Source organism: Copadichromis virginalis, linkage group LG19 (genome assembly GCF_057382275.1).
Source record: "Copadichromis virginalis isolate Kocher_CV1m ecotype Utaka linkage group LG19, C_Virginalis_male_GT1.1, whole genome shotgun sequence".
NCBI classification, from domain to species: domain Eukaryota; kingdom Metazoa; phylum Chordata; class Actinopteri; order Cichliformes; family Cichlidae; genus Copadichromis; species Copadichromis virginalis.
In genome coordinates, this window is record NC_140636.1 from 17,364,170 (window position 1) to 17,382,428 (window position 18,259).

General features: G+C 41.4%; 1 protein-coding gene across 1 annotated transcript in view; it reads right to left on the reverse strand.

The window, feature by feature from the left end:
- LOC146685885 (uncharacterized) overlaps positions 1 to 18,259 on the reverse strand; it is a 52,066-nt gene that overhangs the window by 4,885 nt on the left and 28,922 nt on the right. The window contains exons 107-145 of the mRNA XM_085442450.1: positions 17,920 to 18,119; positions 17,709 to 17,821; positions 17,450 to 17,556; positions 17,161 to 17,337; positions 16,707 to 16,915; positions 16,515 to 16,609; positions 16,382 to 16,407; positions 16,184 to 16,205; positions 16,063 to 16,090; positions 15,870 to 15,954; positions 15,603 to 15,749; positions 15,304 to 15,515; positions 15,113 to 15,216; positions 14,905 to 15,023; positions 14,632 to 14,802; positions 14,216 to 14,415; positions 14,005 to 14,117; positions 13,752 to 13,858; positions 13,377 to 13,544; positions 12,961 to 13,160; positions 12,750 to 12,862; positions 12,491 to 12,597; positions 12,116 to 12,283; positions 11,700 to 11,899; positions 11,489 to 11,601; positions 11,236 to 11,342; positions 10,822 to 10,977; positions 3,838 to 4,052; positions 3,597 to 3,682; positions 3,327 to 3,454; positions 3,101 to 3,226; positions 2,744 to 2,934; positions 2,570 to 2,661; positions 1,753 to 1,883; positions 1,501 to 1,625; positions 1,253 to 1,379; positions 767 to 979; positions 425 to 595; positions 89 to 235 (exon numbers count right to left, since the gene is read on the reverse strand). Coding sequence (XP_085298576.1) covers positions 89 to 235; positions 425 to 595; positions 767 to 979; positions 1,253 to 1,379; positions 1,501 to 1,625; positions 1,753 to 1,883; positions 2,570 to 2,661; positions 2,744 to 2,934; positions 3,101 to 3,226; positions 3,327 to 3,454; positions 3,597 to 3,682; positions 3,838 to 4,052; positions 10,822 to 10,977; positions 11,236 to 11,342; positions 11,489 to 11,601; positions 11,700 to 11,899; positions 12,116 to 12,283; positions 12,491 to 12,597; positions 12,750 to 12,862; positions 12,961 to 13,160; positions 13,377 to 13,544; positions 13,752 to 13,858; positions 14,005 to 14,117; positions 14,216 to 14,415; positions 14,632 to 14,802; positions 14,905 to 15,023; positions 15,113 to 15,216; positions 15,304 to 15,515; positions 15,603 to 15,749; positions 15,870 to 15,954; positions 16,063 to 16,090; positions 16,184 to 16,205; positions 16,382 to 16,407; positions 16,515 to 16,609; positions 16,707 to 16,915; positions 17,161 to 17,337; positions 17,450 to 17,556; positions 17,709 to 17,821; positions 17,920 to 18,119 — 5,319 coding nt within the window. The remainder of the gene's footprint in view (positions 1 to 88; positions 236 to 424; positions 596 to 766; positions 980 to 1,252; positions 1,380 to 1,500; positions 1,626 to 1,752; positions 1,884 to 2,569; positions 2,662 to 2,743; positions 2,935 to 3,100; positions 3,227 to 3,326; positions 3,455 to 3,596; positions 3,683 to 3,837; positions 4,053 to 10,821; positions 10,978 to 11,235; positions 11,343 to 11,488; positions 11,602 to 11,699; positions 11,900 to 12,115; positions 12,284 to 12,490; positions 12,598 to 12,749; positions 12,863 to 12,960; positions 13,161 to 13,376; positions 13,545 to 13,751; positions 13,859 to 14,004; positions 14,118 to 14,215; positions 14,416 to 14,631; positions 14,803 to 14,904; positions 15,024 to 15,112; positions 15,217 to 15,303; positions 15,516 to 15,602; positions 15,750 to 15,869; positions 15,955 to 16,062; positions 16,091 to 16,183; positions 16,206 to 16,381; positions 16,408 to 16,514; positions 16,610 to 16,706; positions 16,916 to 17,160; positions 17,338 to 17,449; positions 17,557 to 17,708; positions 17,822 to 17,919; positions 18,120 to 18,259) is intronic.

Sequence of the window (18,259 nt, forward strand, 5' to 3'; positions counted from 1 at the left end):
AAAGTTTCGTATTATTATCTGTAACATCGACTTTAAAAAGTCATTTTTGATTAATAATGCTATTGTGTGTATTTAACAAAATGTTAACCTGATCTGGTGTCCAGGTTTTTCTATTGAGCACGGTGATGTCTGCAGATTGGTCAGAAAACACCAACAGGGATGGTGGGATCTCAACTGCCATAGCATCTGGCACATTCAGCACCACTTGTGATGGATTTGTGTCCAGAGAAATGATCTACCAGGTAGGTAAATGCATTTAGGATTAAATGTAATGAGTGGAGTAATAATATCATGGAATACAGAGTTAATATTGATATCAAAGTAATTCTAATATTTAAATATCATAATGCCAAAGATAAATAAGTTGATGTCCTCCAGATCATAGCATTTACTTTATATTGTCTTGTGGAAGCTAACGTTGTACCTTTTTGACGAAGGTCATTTGGACAACACTTGGGGCTGCCAGCATGTTGGAAACGAAGGTGGTGCTCTTTGAGACGCTGAGTAGCACAGAAGCGCTGGTGTTTTCTATTGCTTCTGAAGGAAGTCCAATAACAAGCGTGCCAAGGGATGCCAGGGAAGATTCGCTGTTGATCTGTTAACACATTTCAAGTTTTTGAAGCCTCATTCTCTAAAGTGGTAAGCATCTTAGAGTTATTTTGTATTTTATAAAACCTTACTGGATTAATATATAACATCGTTAGGCACATGCATTTAAGATCTAACATGGATATCAGGTATATTAAGTGGACCTGAAGGGCGTTACCTGGAAGCCTGAGGCAGTAAGGGTTTGGATGATTATTGAGGCCTGATCCTGGCTCCAGGTACTGATTGAGCCCAGGGTGGACAAAGAAGAGATGAGCACTGATGAGGGAACTGAACTGATCTGGCTGTTACTCAGCCCTGCGCTGGAGCTTCCAAGAGCTGTAAATATCTGTGGTGTAATTGTCTTGATGTTGGATGCCAAAGCAGCAGAAACCTTTCAAATAAAATATCAAAACATGTGTAAACAGGAGTAACTGCAAAGAGAATTATGTCTGATAACATAGTTATTAAGTACCAGAGTTATATTATTAATAAGGGACTAATTTTAACAGAGTTAAAATTAAGATGGCCTTTGCGAGAGAGCATACTGTTCAGAGTTCAGGTTTTTTTGTTAACATTTAGCTCAAAACCAGCATTTACAACAATGAGATTTATGGTTGGTTTTTGCTAGAAACAATTCAACTCTGTTTGTTTTTAGGGCTGGTACCTCAGGGTCCTGGGTGCCATTGCAGAAAGTCTTCAGATTGTCTAAGATAACCATGGTTTCAGCTTCAGTCATAGTAGTATATGCCAAAGGTGGCACCGCAGAAGAGCACAGGAAAAAGCCTGGGAGACTGAATGAAAACAGATTTTTAACTACAAATACAGAATGACTACCACTGAACTGCTAAATTATATGCGGTGTATGGTTCACATAACACAGTTTGCTGTTTTTATCAGGCTGGTAATACTTACTTGACCGGCTTGAAGTTCGGATCGAATGCAAAAAGCTGTGTGACATAGTAGTTGGTTACATTTGCTGGGATTGCGTTATTGTTGAAGAGTTCCAGGTTGGCTTGGTTCTTCAAGAACACTTGAAACTTTAAAAATTAAGAAACAAAACAGGTCGATAATACTGATTTCTGTTAACCATGTTAACATTCCCACCAAAATCACGGACTTTGTATTTTGCTTTATTAACTGTGCATATGTGATCTCTGGAAATACCTGAGCGGTGGAGACAAAGGTGGTGAGGTCATCCAGAGTGATAAATGTCACAAAGTTCCCGATGTTACTGACAAACCAGGCAGTAGAGTTCAGTTCTGCATCACTGGCATTGTAGCATCTGGCTCCAGAACCTGTGGAACCAAGAAAAGCAGAACACACAGACAATAAATAACTTGTTAAGCGATCTCCCCTTATACGAATCGACATCAGTTTTGGCATTACGTGGCTCAAAATTTAAGACCACCTACTCTTTTCACTCAGCAAGCACACTGACTTCAGATGAGCCAGAAAAGACAAACAGATGCGTGTTATGTGCACTTTATATTTGGTAAGGTCCACGCATGTTACACCACCTGTTTCGTCCCAGTAAGTTAGCACATACATGTTTCTTCTCTGTCTGGCAGTTGCTATTATCCTTTGGGGCTGTGTGGAACATGTATGCCTACACATATCCGCTAATGCAATAAGTATGTAAGGAAGGAAGGTGTTTAATATGGTATATAGATCAAAATGTTGAAGCAGATTCAAACCAGGAGGAAACATGACTGCAGTAATCATTCCACATAAACTGTAAACCCCCTCTTAGAAGTAGATTCTGATCTTTTTCCACAAATGTAAATTGTTGCAGCTAGGTGCATTTTACAAACTCTTTGTGAATAGTCGGGCAGTATATTTTTAAAATAATTTTTACCCATTTCATATAATTTGAAAAAAAAAAAAGACAAGCAGACATAGTTTTTAAATTCCTTGAATTCCACACACAGATGTATACATACACAGTGCTTTTACAACACTTTTGATCATTAATAAATCTTACCAGCACTCAAGTAGGTCTTGATGGTGGTATAAACGTACTGCTGTTCAAACTCAGAGCTGTTGTATGCGAAGTTATTTCCCATCACATAGACCCTGTTGAAAGGAAAATGATGAAAAACGTGGTCATCATGTAATTAATTCACTTATCTTGAGACACAATGAAAAAGAGACTTACAGTTTCTGGAAGGCAAAACATGAGGCGTTCTGCACTTCGTCGGGGCTGATGAGGCTCTTGCTGAGGAATCTAAGATAGTTCCTCAGTCGTAGGTCAAACCATAAATTAGCCTCAGCTCTGCTCCTGCTATTCAGCGCAGAAGGCCAAATACAGGGGAGGATCACCTTCTTTACATTGTCTTGAACATCCTCCTAGGGTATAACACATACGTTTTCACATGTAATGACAAACTGAAGTATAACTGTCAATTTAAGTGACAAGCAGTATTCTTGCTTGAATACTGCTAAGGTCAGTATACATTTTCTGTGAAGCCAATAATGTTGTATGTAAAACGTAGACAGTATTTAAGGGACATACAGTCTCAAGGAAGGCAGAAGTGTTGTTGTAGTTGTTGAAGATGACACAGATGTCAGTACTGTTACCAATCACATTGGGCTGACTAAGGAACTGGCCAAGCTCTGAGGTGCTGATGGTATCCAGAAGCTGGAGAAAGATTAAAAAACAAAACAGAATACATAACTTAATATATTATATTAGTGCACAGGTGTGTGCTATTTTATTTCCTTATTTATCTATTTTTTACCTCTGATTTGCGCATTGGTGGCAGAAGTGACACTAACGTGGACAAATCTGGAAAACCAAAGCTGAGGAAAGTGTTCCTCAGATAGACATAGAAGCTTCCACCACCGTAACACTTGAGTGGTGGTGGACCTGTTTTTAACACAAAGGAAATCACTTTTTAAACTAACATTGATTTGGTTACACATGTCACATCTGAAGAACAAACAAGTGAAAACAAAACAGTAACTTATGTCACAGATGTTTTTCATTATTAGCTTTTGAGTTAACAAACCTTGAAGGAAGACAATGATGTTTTTGTAGATCTGGCTTTGGGTGCTGCTGCTGAGTGTTGTGGTCAATGTGTCCAGCAATGCAAACCTAAATTCAGACAAATTGGAAAAAAACAATTATAGAAATATCGATCAAACGCCACTTCATTTGATCCAGAATCCTCCACATAACATTTACCCCAAGGTGTTGTTGATCACAGCAAATATACAGCAATTTCTAAAACTGAGTGTACAAATTCTTACATCTCTTGGCTGCTGTTACAACTCCTTTTTATCCCGATGCTGAATAAGGGTGTCACCAGGCTGGAAGAGAGGTTGGTCAGGAGAGGACTCAGGCGAACTCTGAGCCATAGCAGGAAGTCTCCATCACTGACAGTTGGAGATGACAGATTCCCTCTGTTGAAAACTGCTTCAAGGAATGCAGACTTCACTTCCTGTGAGTAGTTAGCTGAGTGGACCTGGGGTGAAATTACATAGCATGAGTAAAATGCTTACAAGAAAGTAAAAAGTATTTGAATTTGAACCATAATCCAGCTGTTAGTTTTGAAACACAGCTGAATTTTAATAACCTGTTTTTCCCCATTGTGTTATCCAGAATTACTTTTTTAACTTTCAACGTCTGGCTTAGAACTGTTTACAAGTCAAAAGCTTAAACTGCAGCTTACAACCAAAAGATGGTGTGGAAACGCTGCACAGAAGAAATGGCATCAGTTTTTTTTTTTAACTAAAACAACCTGTTTTGATATCTGAACAGCACTGTCTGACAGAAATGATCATAACCTTTTAACACAGAGTTGTGATATATACATTTCAAAGATTATATGTCAGGACCACAGAAACAAACAACCTTCTCCTTAACTTCCTTGATGGTCGTGCCAAGCCTGTCTTTCTGAGAGTGGTTTCACAACAGTTAATCACATATTCACAATTAATTCCTAAACCAAAGCAAGTATGTGTGTTGCCTAAACTACAAATATAAACTAAAGATACAAAGGCACACTGATGCCTACACTAACCATAAAGCAGCAGACGGAAATAACTACTTACTCTAACAATTGTGAACAAATGTAAAGCCTAGCTGCCCAAACCTAAGCCCCGCCCCCCAAAAAACAAACCAACCAAAAACACTTCCCTGAGGCTGCAATGAATGGATGAATGAATGAATGGATGACAAAACAAATAAATAAATAAATAAATAAATAAATAAAACGTTGCCTTAACCTATCTAAACCCAGATTGAAAGTCAAAACTAGCTATCTAAACGAACTGCCAAGAAAGGTAAGAATTAGAGATGGCTGAGAGGTCAAATGTACTGCAACTTAAGAGAGCAATAACAAATAGACACAAGCCACAAAAGCACAAAAAAGACAATAAAAGAAAATTAAAACACAAAATACGTTAAAGCACAAGAGAAATTTCTCAAAAACAACAGAAGTGTTTTGGGGGAGACTTTAAGGTGACGGAACAACTGCGGAAGTGAAAGAAAACAAAACAAAAAACTGGGAACTAAAAAGAAGAGGAGGATTCTTCACTATTGCGAGGGAGAAAAACATGTAAGGAAATCTGTGTTTTGATCGCATGAGTCATATACTACTGCAGATTAGTAATGCGCGAATCAAGAACGAATCGTTCTATACTCGAGAATCACTTTACTGACTCGTGAATCATGATTCACAAGCCCAACTGACTCACTGACTCATCCCTGTTGCTGTTAGCAAACTAATTTCATTAGTAGAAATATATCTAGCTTTTAATTAAAATTGTGTGGAAAAAAACAACAGCCAAAAACATTTCTGCTCTGAACTGGAAGAAAAAACCCTGGGTAGAAAGCTCACATCAAGACAATAGCTCATTGGTTCACCGTAGCATCGCTCTGCTAACATGCTAACAGCACATTTGAGTTACTCACCCCCTCCCTTCCTGCGCTGAATCGTAGCATGAACGAATCACTCAGGACTCACTCACCCTCTCCCTCCTGTGCTGAATCTTAGCATGAACGAATCACTCACTCACTCACCCCCTCCCTCCTGGCTCACAGCTTCTTCTTCTTGGTTGGCAACCAATGTTATGGAGCATTACCGCCCCCTGGCACACAGCTCAGAGGACATTTAGATGAGAAAATATATATTTGACACATTTGAGGAAAATACTAATAAAATAAAATAAAAATGAATAAAATAAATGTTCCCTTTAGATATCTTTTTTTTGCTCTATAAAAATAGTTGTTTTTCTTTTTCAATCACTCATCTTAGCAGTAGGATTTACATGAAAAGAGAAACAAATTAAGTTTGAGTGAAAATGTACATGTTTTAATGTACAGGGCTGTTTCGAGGTGACCGACTGGGAAACACTCTGTGAGCCTCACGCCGAGGACATCAATGGGCTTACTGAGTGTATCACAGGCTACATAACTTTCTGCACCGACTCCATTGTTCCAGCTCAGACTGTTCATTGTTACCCAAATAACAAGCCGTGGGTGACTAAGGACATCAAAGCCCTCCTCAACAACAAGAAGAGGGCTTTCAGAGGGGGCAACAAAGAGGAGGTGAGGAAGATCCAGGTGTTACTAAAGGACAAGATCAGAGAGGCTAAGGACAATTACAGGAGGAAGCTGGAGTGGAAACTCCAGCAGAACAGCATGAGAGAGATGTGGAGGGGCATGAAGACCATCACTGGATTCAGGCCAACCAACAGCAGGGGAGCTGAGGGAGGTGAGAATAGAGCCGACGAGTTGAATCTGTTTTTCAATAGATTCGACACCACAGTGTCTGCTCCCACCCCCACAACCTCACCTGCAGTCAGCCTGGAATCCAGAGCCACACCACTGTGCCAGCCTCTCTCTTCACATGTTGCCTCCTGTGAGATTCCTGACACCCCTCCCCCACCCATCACCTTCACTCAATACCAGGTTGAGATGCAAATGAGGAGACTTCACTCAGGCAAGTCTGCTGGACCAGACGGAGTGAGTCCCCTTGTCCTCAAGACCTGTGCCCCCCAGCTGTGTGGAGTCTTTCATAAACTGTTTATGCTGAGTCTGAGTCTGCAGAGGGTCCCGGTGATGTGGAAGACATCATGCCTCGTCCCTGTACCAAAGACGCCTCGTCCCAGTGGCCCCCAGGATTACAGGCCCGTGGCACTGACCTCCCACATCATGAAGACCCTGGAAAGGCTCATCCTGGACCAGCTGCGACCCATAGTAAGACCACATCTGGATCCCCTTCAGTTCGCTTATCAGCCTCGTCTCGGAACAGAGGACGCCATCATCTACCTGCTCAATCGTGTCTACACCCATCTGGACCAGCCGGCGAGCACTGTGAGGGTCATGTTTTTTGACTTTTCCAGTGCTTTCAACACCATCAGGCCGACCCTCCTGGGTGATAAGTTAGCAGCGATGCAGGTGGATGATTCTCTGGTGTCCTGGATTGTTGATTACCTGACAGGAAGACACAATATGTACGTCTCCCACAGTGTGTGTCTGACAAGGTGATTAGCAACACAGGGGCACCACAGGGGACTGTCCTCTCCCCCTTCCTCTTCACCCTCTACACCACAGACTTCAGCCACTGCACAGAGACCTGCCATCTTCAGAAGTTTTCTGATGACTCTGCGGTGGTTGGATGCATCAGCAGGGATGATGAGACAGAGTACCGGGCTGTGGTCGACTCCTTTGTCACGTGGTGTGAGCAGAATCATCTGCAGCTCAACGTGGCAAAGACCAAGGAACTGATCGTGGACTTCAGGAAGACCAGGAAACACTTGACCCCTGTTTCAATCCAGGGGGTCAGTGTTGACATTGTGGAGGACTATAAATACCTTGGAGTACACATTGACAACAAACTGGACAGGGCTAAAAACACCACAGCACTTTACAGGAAGGGCCAGAGTCGTCTCTATTTTTTGAGGCGACTGAGGTCCTTCAACATCTGCCAGAAAATGCTGAGGATTTTCTATGAGTCTGTTGTGGCCAGTGCGATCCTCTATGCTGTTGCATGCTGGGGGAGCAGGCTGAGGGTCGCAGATGCCAACAGACTTAATAAACTGATCCGTAAGGCCAGCAATGTTGTGGGGATGGAGCTGGACTCCCTCAAGGTGGTGTCGGAGAGGCGGATGCTGTCCAAGATAAAGACAATGTTGGATAACACCTCCCACCCACTCCATGACATGTTGGTCAGTCACAGGAGCTCGTTCAGTGAGAGACTGAGATTACCGAAAAGCACCACTGAACGACACAGGAAATCATTCCTGCCTGTGGCCATCTCCCTGTACAACGCATCCACTTAACACACTGTTTGCTGCTACAACTACACATGTTTCTTTTCCAACTATTTATTTATAAGTGACTTATGTATGTATGTATGTATATATATGTATATATTGTACTATTCTTAGTTAGCGTATTGTCTGTCTTGTATTAATGTTGGTTTAAAATGGAGCACTGTAACAAAAAATAATTTCCCCCAGGGATCAATAAAGTATTCTGATTCTGATTCTGATTTTGCACTCTCTGGTCAACTGACTCAGTGACTCAATGACTCAAAAAACTCGATTCACTTTGGTGAGTAACTCATTCAAACTCGATTCAGATACATATTTGATATTAGCTGTTTCTGCTTTCTGCTTAGATTGGTCGTGTCCAAATTCATGGGCTGCATCCTCCTGAGGACCCATTTGTAGACCGATTACGACACAGCGACGCACCGAAGGCTGTCCAAATTCGTAGAATCCTCCGAATGCAGCCAACAAGTGTGACCTCCTTTTCCCCGAATTTGACGGATGGGTCGGGTGTTTCCTTCGTGGCCCACCATATCCCAGAATTCATAGCGTGGCCCAGCCAAACTCCAGTTTCCGGCAATGGCGGCCGCTACTAAGTTTTAAAATTACTCCTATTAATCTTTATGGGTCACAAAATAAACTTTTAACATATTTTCAGGCGAGAATGTGGGTGTGTAAACTTCAAATATCTGCTCGATTTATCAAGATATCGCATATTTGCAAAAGTGCTTTGATGTTTTTAGAGACGTCTGTTACCCACCAGCTCGATAGCTAGCCGAGAGCTCGAGGGTCACTGAAGCCGCTGAGAACGGCACAACTCCCGGCACATCATTTTCAGATCACTGCAGACTTTCGCTACTCAGGTTAAACGTAATATATAAGTCACTTAGACAACCTAAAAATTTTATTGTTTGGCTTTTTTCAGTGTTTTATTTGTTCGTGAGTCAATCGGTTTGGCTGAGATTAAAGTTATTAGATTAGATTAGATAAAATAAAACTTTATTAATCCCCCGGGTGGGTTCCTCCTTAGTTTTCACACAGCTGAATAAACGTCAAACAGAAAACTGACTAAACAGAAGTGTGAGATGGTCGAGAATTTACACCAGTGTCCTGTTATATTTTAGATAGCAAGGAGCAGATGGCCAAGTTTATTAAACTCCACCGAGACAGCGGTGACGCTAATCAGAAGGCTAGACCGTCCAATTTCACAGCTGTTTACTTCCGGCCTACCCGACCTTCTGAGGACCTGGCCCACGTAGACCGCGAACGCCGGGTCCTCAGGAGGATGCAGCCCATGAATATGGACACGACTATTGTCAGTTCCACAACTGTTCCGTCACTTTATTCTGTCCCCAAAAACACTTACCTTGTGTTACCTTTAAGTCATTTATGTTACCATGTATAGGTAAGCTAACTGTTTTAATAGTAGGCGTTTGCTAGCCACTATTAAAAGCAAGTGTCCATTAAAAAAGCTAATGGTTTGAAATTACTTCCAGTAATAATGCAGTAACAAAGTGTCACAGCAGTATAGAGATTGAAAATGTGGCGTCATTCAGGGGTAAAACCGCAAAGGATTCTGGGAACTCGTGGCAAGAGGTACTAGCGCACGCAGGCTTTCAATTGAAATTACATTACACAGCGATAAAAAGAAACACAAAAAATTGCAAGAAGCTGTTGTATTATTAACTGCAATAGCCGGTCGCATGACAGCCACGGGAAGCCGACGGGTAAAGAGATCGGTTGTTATCGGATTATGTCGTTGAAGAGAAATTGTTCAAGCCATGTTTCCGAAGTAACAAAGAGCCAACGTATGGCCTGGATTGCAGCCATTCGAAGACCAAATATAACGTCCCAGAACACTCCAGCTCACATGTTAGTCTGCTCCAAGCATTTCCACAAAGGTAAGTGTTTTGTTGTAGTTAATACGTCATTTTTCATAACATCATTCGTGATATAGGTTACAAGCAAGTCTGGTGCTAAACAGAAATTGTCGCGCTATGCTCCTTTGTTTATTGTGCATAAATAGTGAATTGTCCTGACACAATATTGTGTTTCGCTTGTTATTACCATGGTACATTGACAAAAACATATACTTTTATTCACAGGGTAAAAAAGGTTTTTTTGTATCACTAATTGCCCAGTACGATTACAGCATACAATATTATTGTCACTGCTACATTTCTGTAATGCGAACCAGAAATTATTTCCAATACTAATTAATTACTAATGAGCTTAAAGGTCCTATTAATAAACGTTTAACGAATGTGTATTTATGAAGACGATTTGTGAGACTGGTAAACTTATGATATGTACGATGGTCTTTCGTTCTACACGGTGCATTTCAAGGTCCTGTACCCATCCGTCGGTAAACTGTACCTGTTACTAAACTTCATGAGTGTATGCACTCACTCCAAGAACCGTATAATTATATATATGATCGTGGTGAAGGTTGGGCAGCACGCTAACGTATTTTGTCCATTCTGTGTGCTCGTAAGGGTCTTACCCTTTCACTCCTTTGATTTTTTCCTCGTATCTTTTCTTTGACTTTTTATCAAGTCTGTCTTTGTACGGACCGGCATTGTTCTCCTTCGTTTTGTACATAACTTTTTTGGGGGGCAAAGAAAAAGCAAGAAGGTATTGGAACCGGAGAATGAACGTTTTGCGGTGTTGCAAATGCTTACGTTTGATGCATTGCTTTGATTGTTTTGCCACGAGTACCCGGCATGCAATGCGCGAAAGTCACATGGTCTGTCAATCTTTATAGTAAGTAAGTATACCTTTCAGCATGACTATACAGCAATAGTCATGTCACTGGCAGTTTTTAATTTTCAGTTTCTATACAATTTCAGCATTAACCTGAAAAAATGCAGCTTTTCTATTGAGTTTAGTGTAGTTTATTTCCTGGGGGAAATTCCCCAGCTTTATTCATAAAACTAAGAAAACTATGATGATTACCTTAATAGCTGGTGAGACTTCATCAAAGAAAGCGCCAAAGTCAAAAGGATTGATGACTGCCATGACGTTCATAACATCTTCCTTGCTCTTTAGCTGGGAAGGAGTTGCTGCAAGGTTGACCACCTGACTAAAAGTGAGCAGATCTGCTATATTCACCTGGAAGATACAACCAGCAATTCAGTAAGAAAACAAAAACAAGTTGGCATATGCCTACATTTGTTTTCTTCAATTCACTGTGAGGGACACTATATGTTTTTCACTTATTTACCTTTAACCCTCTAAGGTTAATTCATCATAGGGGGTAACCCCACTCTATTATTGCTGCACACCCAAAACATTTTTTTGGACGTAAAATATTCTAGAATGTTGTTTTACTGTTCTCAGGGAGGACAAGAACTAAAATTTATGGCTTACCATGGAGATGTTGAAGTCTTTGAGGTCAGAGTATGATGTATATTGGACAAATAGACCCAGATTTGCTTTAACCCATTGGGCATCACTCTCATTTTGTTGCCTGCAAGCTAAGGCATGCAGACAAAAGTTAGGATGTGCTCAATTTAGCAAGGTTTTTGACTGGTAGAGATGAAAGAATTTAAGTTTTTTGTCTGAGTGCTTTTCAAGACATTTCACTCTGGAAAGCACATAACGCACCCTATGTCTGCCCTACCTGGCTCATTGATGGCATTTTCAGCATTTCTTAGATAGCCCAGCAGACCATGTGTGATCTCTTGCCGTCTGTACAGTGGCATCTCCTGGATAACTGAAGCCAACCCACTCACACTGCAACAGTTGAAAGAAAACGTTCTCATGCTGTTCTTTGTCAGTATTGTCATTTTCATTTGCAACAAAATCTTGATTGCTCCACGAAAACTACTCACATGACTTGGTAATTCATGCAGCTGATGTTTGTGGTTGTGTTTATGAGCATTTCTGGAGTAAAACTGGCAAGGATAGGAATCAGTTTCACATGGAACCAAAGTTCATAGTCGTTTGTCGTGAAAGTGGAGAAATGTGGACTGATGATGATGAAGGTCGTATTCATGATCCGATCTCTCACAACAGGCTGGAAGTGTGGGGTCTGTCATATTAAAGTGGAAAAAGACATAAGCAAAGGTGAGATTGCATGTTGGAAGTACACCCATACAACATGGTACAAAGGCTGTAACCATTTGTTTTCTAAGATACAATAGCCAACAATGGATGTAGCGGTTGAGACCGATGTCTTATTCTGTGTTTACTTCTAGAATCAAATATCCGCATTGTCCTCCTTCACCCTTTTAGGAGGCTAGCCTACCTGTCCATTGGCTGTCAGCTGTGTCAGGAATTCATCCACATTTTTTAGAACATTGCCCTCTTCAAGTTTTTCAAACACAAGATCAATAAAATCTGTGTTATTTGAGGCTCCAGAGCTCAGTAGCAGCTGTGCCACCTCAGAGGGATTGAGCGTTGACAACAATCCAGCCTACAACAGGGAATCAACATATTATCAGACAACAGTAATGACCAATGCTGTGGGTAAAGGATTAGAGTTTGCAACCAAAGAAAGTGTGCTCTATGATTTTCTTGTATTTTTGATATGGCAAAATAAACTCCTGTGTTTGTCTTCTTAAGTCTACAATTTTGTTTTCCTGTTCTTAAGGGAGGACTAGAAGTGCAATGTAGGGCTTACCGTAGAGATGTTGAAGTCTTTGAGGTCAGAGTATGATGTATATTGGACGAATGGACCCAGATTTGCTTTAACCCATTGGGCATCACTCTCATTTTGTTGCCTGCAAGCTAAGGCATGCAGACAAAAGTTAGGATGTGCCAAATTTAGGAAGGTTTTTGACAGGTAGACATGAAAGAATTCGTGGGCAAGTTTTTTGTCTGAGTGCTTTTCAAGACATTTCACACTGGAAAGCACATAATGCACCCTATGTCTGCCCTACCTGGCTCATTGATGGCATTTTCAGCATTTCTTAGGTAGCCCAGCAGACCATGTGTGATCTCTTGCCGTCTGTACAGTGGCATCTCCTGGATAACTGAAGCCAACCCACTCACACTGCAACAGTTGAAAGAAAACATTCTCATGCTGTTCTTTGTCTCTATTGTCATTTTCATTTGCAACAAAATCTTGATTGCTCCAAGAAAACTACTCACATGACTTGGTAGTTCATGCAGCTGATGTTTGTGGTTGTGTTTATGAGCATTTCTGGAGTAAAACTGGCAAGGATAGGAATCAGTTTCACATGGAACCAAAGTTCATAGTCGTTTGTCGTGAAAGTGGAGAAATGTGGACTGATGACGATGAAGGTCGCATTCATGATCCGATCTCTCACAACAGGCTGGAAGTGTGGGGTCTGTCATATTAAAGTGGAAAAAGACATAAGCAAAGGTGAGATTGCATGTTGGAAGTACACCCATACAACATGGTACAAAGGCTGTAACCATTTGTTTTCTAAGATACAATAGCCAACAATGGATGTAGCGGTTGAGACCGATGTCTTATTCTGTGTTTACTTCTAGAATCAAATATCCGCATTGTCCTCCTTCACCCTTTTAGGAGGCTAGCCTACCTGTCCATTGGCTGTCAGCTGTGTCAGGAATTCATCCACATTTTTTAGAGCGTTGCCCTGTTCAAGTTGTTTAAACACAAGATCAATAAAATCTGTGTTATTTGAGGCTCCAGAGCTCAGTAGCAGCTGTGCCACCTCAGAGGGATTGAGCGTTGACAACAATCCAGCCTACAACAGGGAATCAACATAATATCAGACAGCAGTAATGACCAATGCTATGGGTAAATGAATAGAGTTTGCAACCAAAGAAAGTGTGCTCTATGATTTGCTTGTATTTTTGATATGGCAAAATAAACTCCTGTGTTTGTTTTCTTAAGTCTACAATTTTGTTTTCCTGTTCTTAAGGGAGGACTAGAAGTGCAATGTAGGGCTTACCGTAGAGATGTTGAAGTCTTTGAGGTCAGAGTATGATGTATATTGGACGAATGGACCCAGATTTGCTTTAACCCATTGGGCATCACTCTCATTTTGTTGCCTGCAAGCTAAGGCATGCAGACAAAAGTTAGGATGTGCTCAATTTAGCAAGGTTTGTGACTGGTAGACATGAAAGAATTTAAGTTTTTTGTGTGAGTGCTTTTCAAGACATTTCACACTGGAAAGCACATAATGCACCCTATGTCTGCTCTACCTGGCTCATTGATGGCATTTTCAGCATTTCTTAGGTAGCCCAGCAGACCATGTGTGATCTCTTGCCGTCTGTACAGTGGCATCTCCTGGATAACTGAAGCCAACCCACTCACACTGCAACAGTTGAAAGAAAACATTCTCATGCTGTTCTTTGTCTCTATTGTCATTTTCATTTGCAACAAAATCTTGATTGCTCCAAGAAAACTACTCACATGACTTGGTAGTTCATGCAGCTGATGTTTGTGGTTGTGTTTATGAGCATTTCTGGAGTAAAACTGGCAAGGATAGGAATCAGTTTCACATGGAACCAAAGTTCATAGTCGTTTGTCGTGAAAGTGGAGAAATGTGGACTGATGACGATGAAGGTCGCATTCATGATCCGATCTCTCACAACAGGCTGGAAAATTGGCATCTGTGAAATTGAGGTGGAAAAGAAGCTAAGCAATACAGAGACTGCATGTTGTAAATGTACTCATACAACATGTCACAAAGGTTGCAAACAAGTCTTCTCTATGATAGACTCCTTGAAGAGTTGTGTAGCGGTTTAGCAAATGTCTTATTCTGTCTTATCCTGCTGGAATAAAACACCAGGATTGTCCTCCTTCACCCTTTTAGAAGCCTAGCATACCTGTCCATTGGCTGTCAGTTGTGTGAGGAATCCATCCACATTTTCTAGAGCGTTGCCCTCTTGCAGTCGCTCAAACACACGATCAATCAAATCTGTGTTATTGGAGGCTGCTCCCAAACTCAGTACCAGCTGTGCCACCTGAGAAGGACTGAGGACTGACAACAATTCAGCCTACAAAAGAGAACCAGCATAATATCAGACAGCAGTCATGGAAATGTTCTGGGTAAAAGAATTCCGTTTACAGGAAGATGTACATCTGCAGTTGGCACTCACAGCGGACAAATTAGGATTGAAGGCTTCCAAGTCCTGCACAGTTGCAAAATCAGAGAAGTCGCCAAGGTTTGCCTTTAGCCACGCTTGGCTCCCCGTGATAGATGAGACACAGCCAGGATCTGCAGAAAAAGCAAGAAAGTTATTGACAGGGTAATATACCACATGTTGTCATGGAAAAACCAAAGTGAGCTTGAGTTTCTCCTTTTACCTGTTGAGTCATTTCTTGACAAGAACGGTTTGATGAAGTGAGTGAAGACTGCTTGCTGTGTGTCTCTGTCCATGGATGCCTTTTGGCTTCCAAATGCCTGAATGCTACATTTGAGAGAAAGCTTTCAACATCTAAACTTCTAGTCAACTGCACATTTGCAGAACAGAGCTATATGTCTCATATTTACTTACACAGTCTGGTATGTCTGGCAGCTGAAGTTTTTGGAGCTAAGGCAAAATAGGAAGTTGAAAGATGGAACGGCCAGAAACGGACGGATCTTTGTCTTGAACCAGCTGGTAATGAACTCCTCACTCTGTAGTTGTGCCTGGCTGAAGTTGTCAATTCTCACTTCTCCAAGAGCCTCGAGCACATTTGACGAGGTCGGGTAGGTGTTGTTGACGGCCTTGAATTGGCAGAAAAATAATTGTAGCTGGACCCAAACTTCACGCAGGGAAATGGTAATATTGTGAAAATGTGATTTTGTACTTACCATGTTAGCAAATGTCTCAAGGGCCTGGTCCAGTACAGCAGAGGCTTTTTGGAAGAAAAGCTTCCAGACTTCTACTGGGTATATGTTTTGGCTTTTCAGTGTGCAGTTCAGCAGTGTGACCAAGTTGCTGGATGTGAGATAGGGAGCCTTGAAAAAGAAAATTGACAAAGAATACAGCCATTTTGTCAGAGCTCATGGAGATTTGTCTCAGGACCATAATGAGGCAAAATCCATGTTCTGTTTTTGGAGTTTAAAAAGGAATCTTACAGAGGAACAGGCATGTTCTGTGATGGTGAAATTGCACAGGGCTGCCGAGGAATTGCCAGCTGACAGGATTTGCTCAAGTTTTGAACTGTGGAAAAAACACAATAAATTGAAATCCAATGTCCCCTTAATTACACTGTGTTAACAAATTTTACCTAGACAGAATCAACATTGAACAAAACGGCATTTCACCCACCCATCAACTCCATTACAAATGAGATTCACTGTGAAAAGAGAATGGTTGTGTGTCAGATAATAGTCCTTCAGAATGCATTTATATCCTTAGAGTTGAAATGTGTACTTCTAGACAGACTTACCATGAACTGGGGTCACCTTGCACTGAAGACAAAGAAAATATGAGTGTTAGTATAGTGGAAACATCTTCTTCAAGTGTAAATACCTTGACTTTGTCACAGTTGGCCCAATTAGTGTGCCAAACCTGGATCAAATATTGGATAACCCATGTAAGACACCCCCCACACCCACCCACCCACCCCCCAAAAAACTAATCTTACCACAAAGGAAGCTGGAACTGAGCAGCCTGTTTGAGAAGAAAAAGAAAGGAAACAAATCAATGGAGTAGTCATTACAGTGCTGGTACTGGGCTTTTGGGAAAAGTTTAGTCAGGAAAGCCCATTTGCCACATACGTGGGAATGTGTCCTGGAGGTACTGCTTGCTTGATCTCACGCCCTGTGAAAGGTCCAGTGGCAATGCTGCCAAACTCTGCGCAAGACCATCGTATCTAAAGGAAGAAAAGAATTCATTGTGACTTGTCAGGAGCCTCAGCTTGGCATTGTGCACACCCAAATGTCTAACTGTGGATATCAGAAATATCTTACACAGCCTGGTAGGATTCACAGGTGATGTTACTGGGGATCACCCGCAAGCTGCTAGGAAGGATGCTCGCCATCACAGGAACCAAATAAACCTGGAACCACTGTTGATAGTCTTCTGGCTGAAAGTCTTTAAGCTGAGGAGCAAGGGCTGTCAAGGTCAGGCTCAAAATGGTGTCTCGCACATCTGGATTTTGGATGAGGGTGACATTTCTCTGAAAAGAGAAGGGGATCATAATAAGGTCAGAGAGGAAGTTCTGAAGTCTTTGTGGAAATGCGGAGATGAGGGGGAGCTTATCTAAACTAAATCTTTGTACTTCTGTACAGCAGGGATGCCTCAAGGCATGAAGCATATCAGAAATGGATCATTTTCACTTAAACACTTGAGCAGGTTTATGAAAGAACACTGTTAACATTTGTTGATGTTTGCGCTGAGGTAAGGTTACCAATGAGAATTCACCTGCTTGTTGATGTTTGCAAAAGCCTGGAAGAATTGGTTGAGCTGCTCATAATCACTGGTCTCTGTCAAGCTTGTCAACACCTCCCTTACAACATGTGCATCGTTTAAAGCACCACTGTTTGGATCTAGGATTAGATCAGCCTTTTGCGATGGTGAAAGAACGTCCAGAACTGCCAGCTATGGATACAAAAAAGTAGAATTCATGAAATGCATGTCTTTTGTATAATTTCCAGAATTTTGCTTTGCTATTCTCAAGAAAGACAGGAAGAGTAATAAGAGTAAAGCTTACCGTAGAGATGTTGAAGTCTTTGAGGTCAGAGTATGATGTATATTGGACGAATGGACCCAGATTTGCTTTAACCCATTGGACATCACTCTCATTTTGTTGCCTGCAAGCTAAGGCATACAAACAAAAGTTAGGATGTGCCAAATTTAGGAAGGTTTTTGACAGGTAGACATGAAAGAATATGTGGGCAAGTTTTTTGTCTGAGTGCTTTTCAAGACATTTCACACTGGAAAGCACATAACGCACCCTATGTCTGCCCTACCTGGCTCATTGATGGCATTTTCAGCATTTCTTAGGTAGCCCAGCAGACCATGTGTGATCTCTTGCCGTCTGTACAGTGGCATCTCCTGGATAACTGAAGCCAACCCACTCACACTGCAACAGTTGAAAGAAAACGTTCTCATGTTGTTCTTTGTCAGTATTGTCATTTTCATTTGCAACAAAATCTTGATTGCTCCACGAAAACTACTCACATGACTTGGTAATTCATGCAGCTGATGTTTGTGGTTGTGTTTATGAGCATTTCTGGAGTAAAACTGGCAAGGATAGGAATCAGTTTCACATGGAACCAAAGTTCATAGTCGTTTGTCGTGAAAGTGGAGAAATGTGGACTGATGACGATGAAGGTCGCATTCATGATCCGATCTCTCACAACAGGCTGGAAGTGTGGGGTCTGTCATATTAAAGTGGAAAAAGACATAAGCAAAGGTGAGATTGCATGTTGGAAGTACACCCATACAACATGGTACAAAGGCTGTAACCATTTGTTTTCTAAGATACAATAGCCAACAATGGATGTAGCGGTTGAGACCG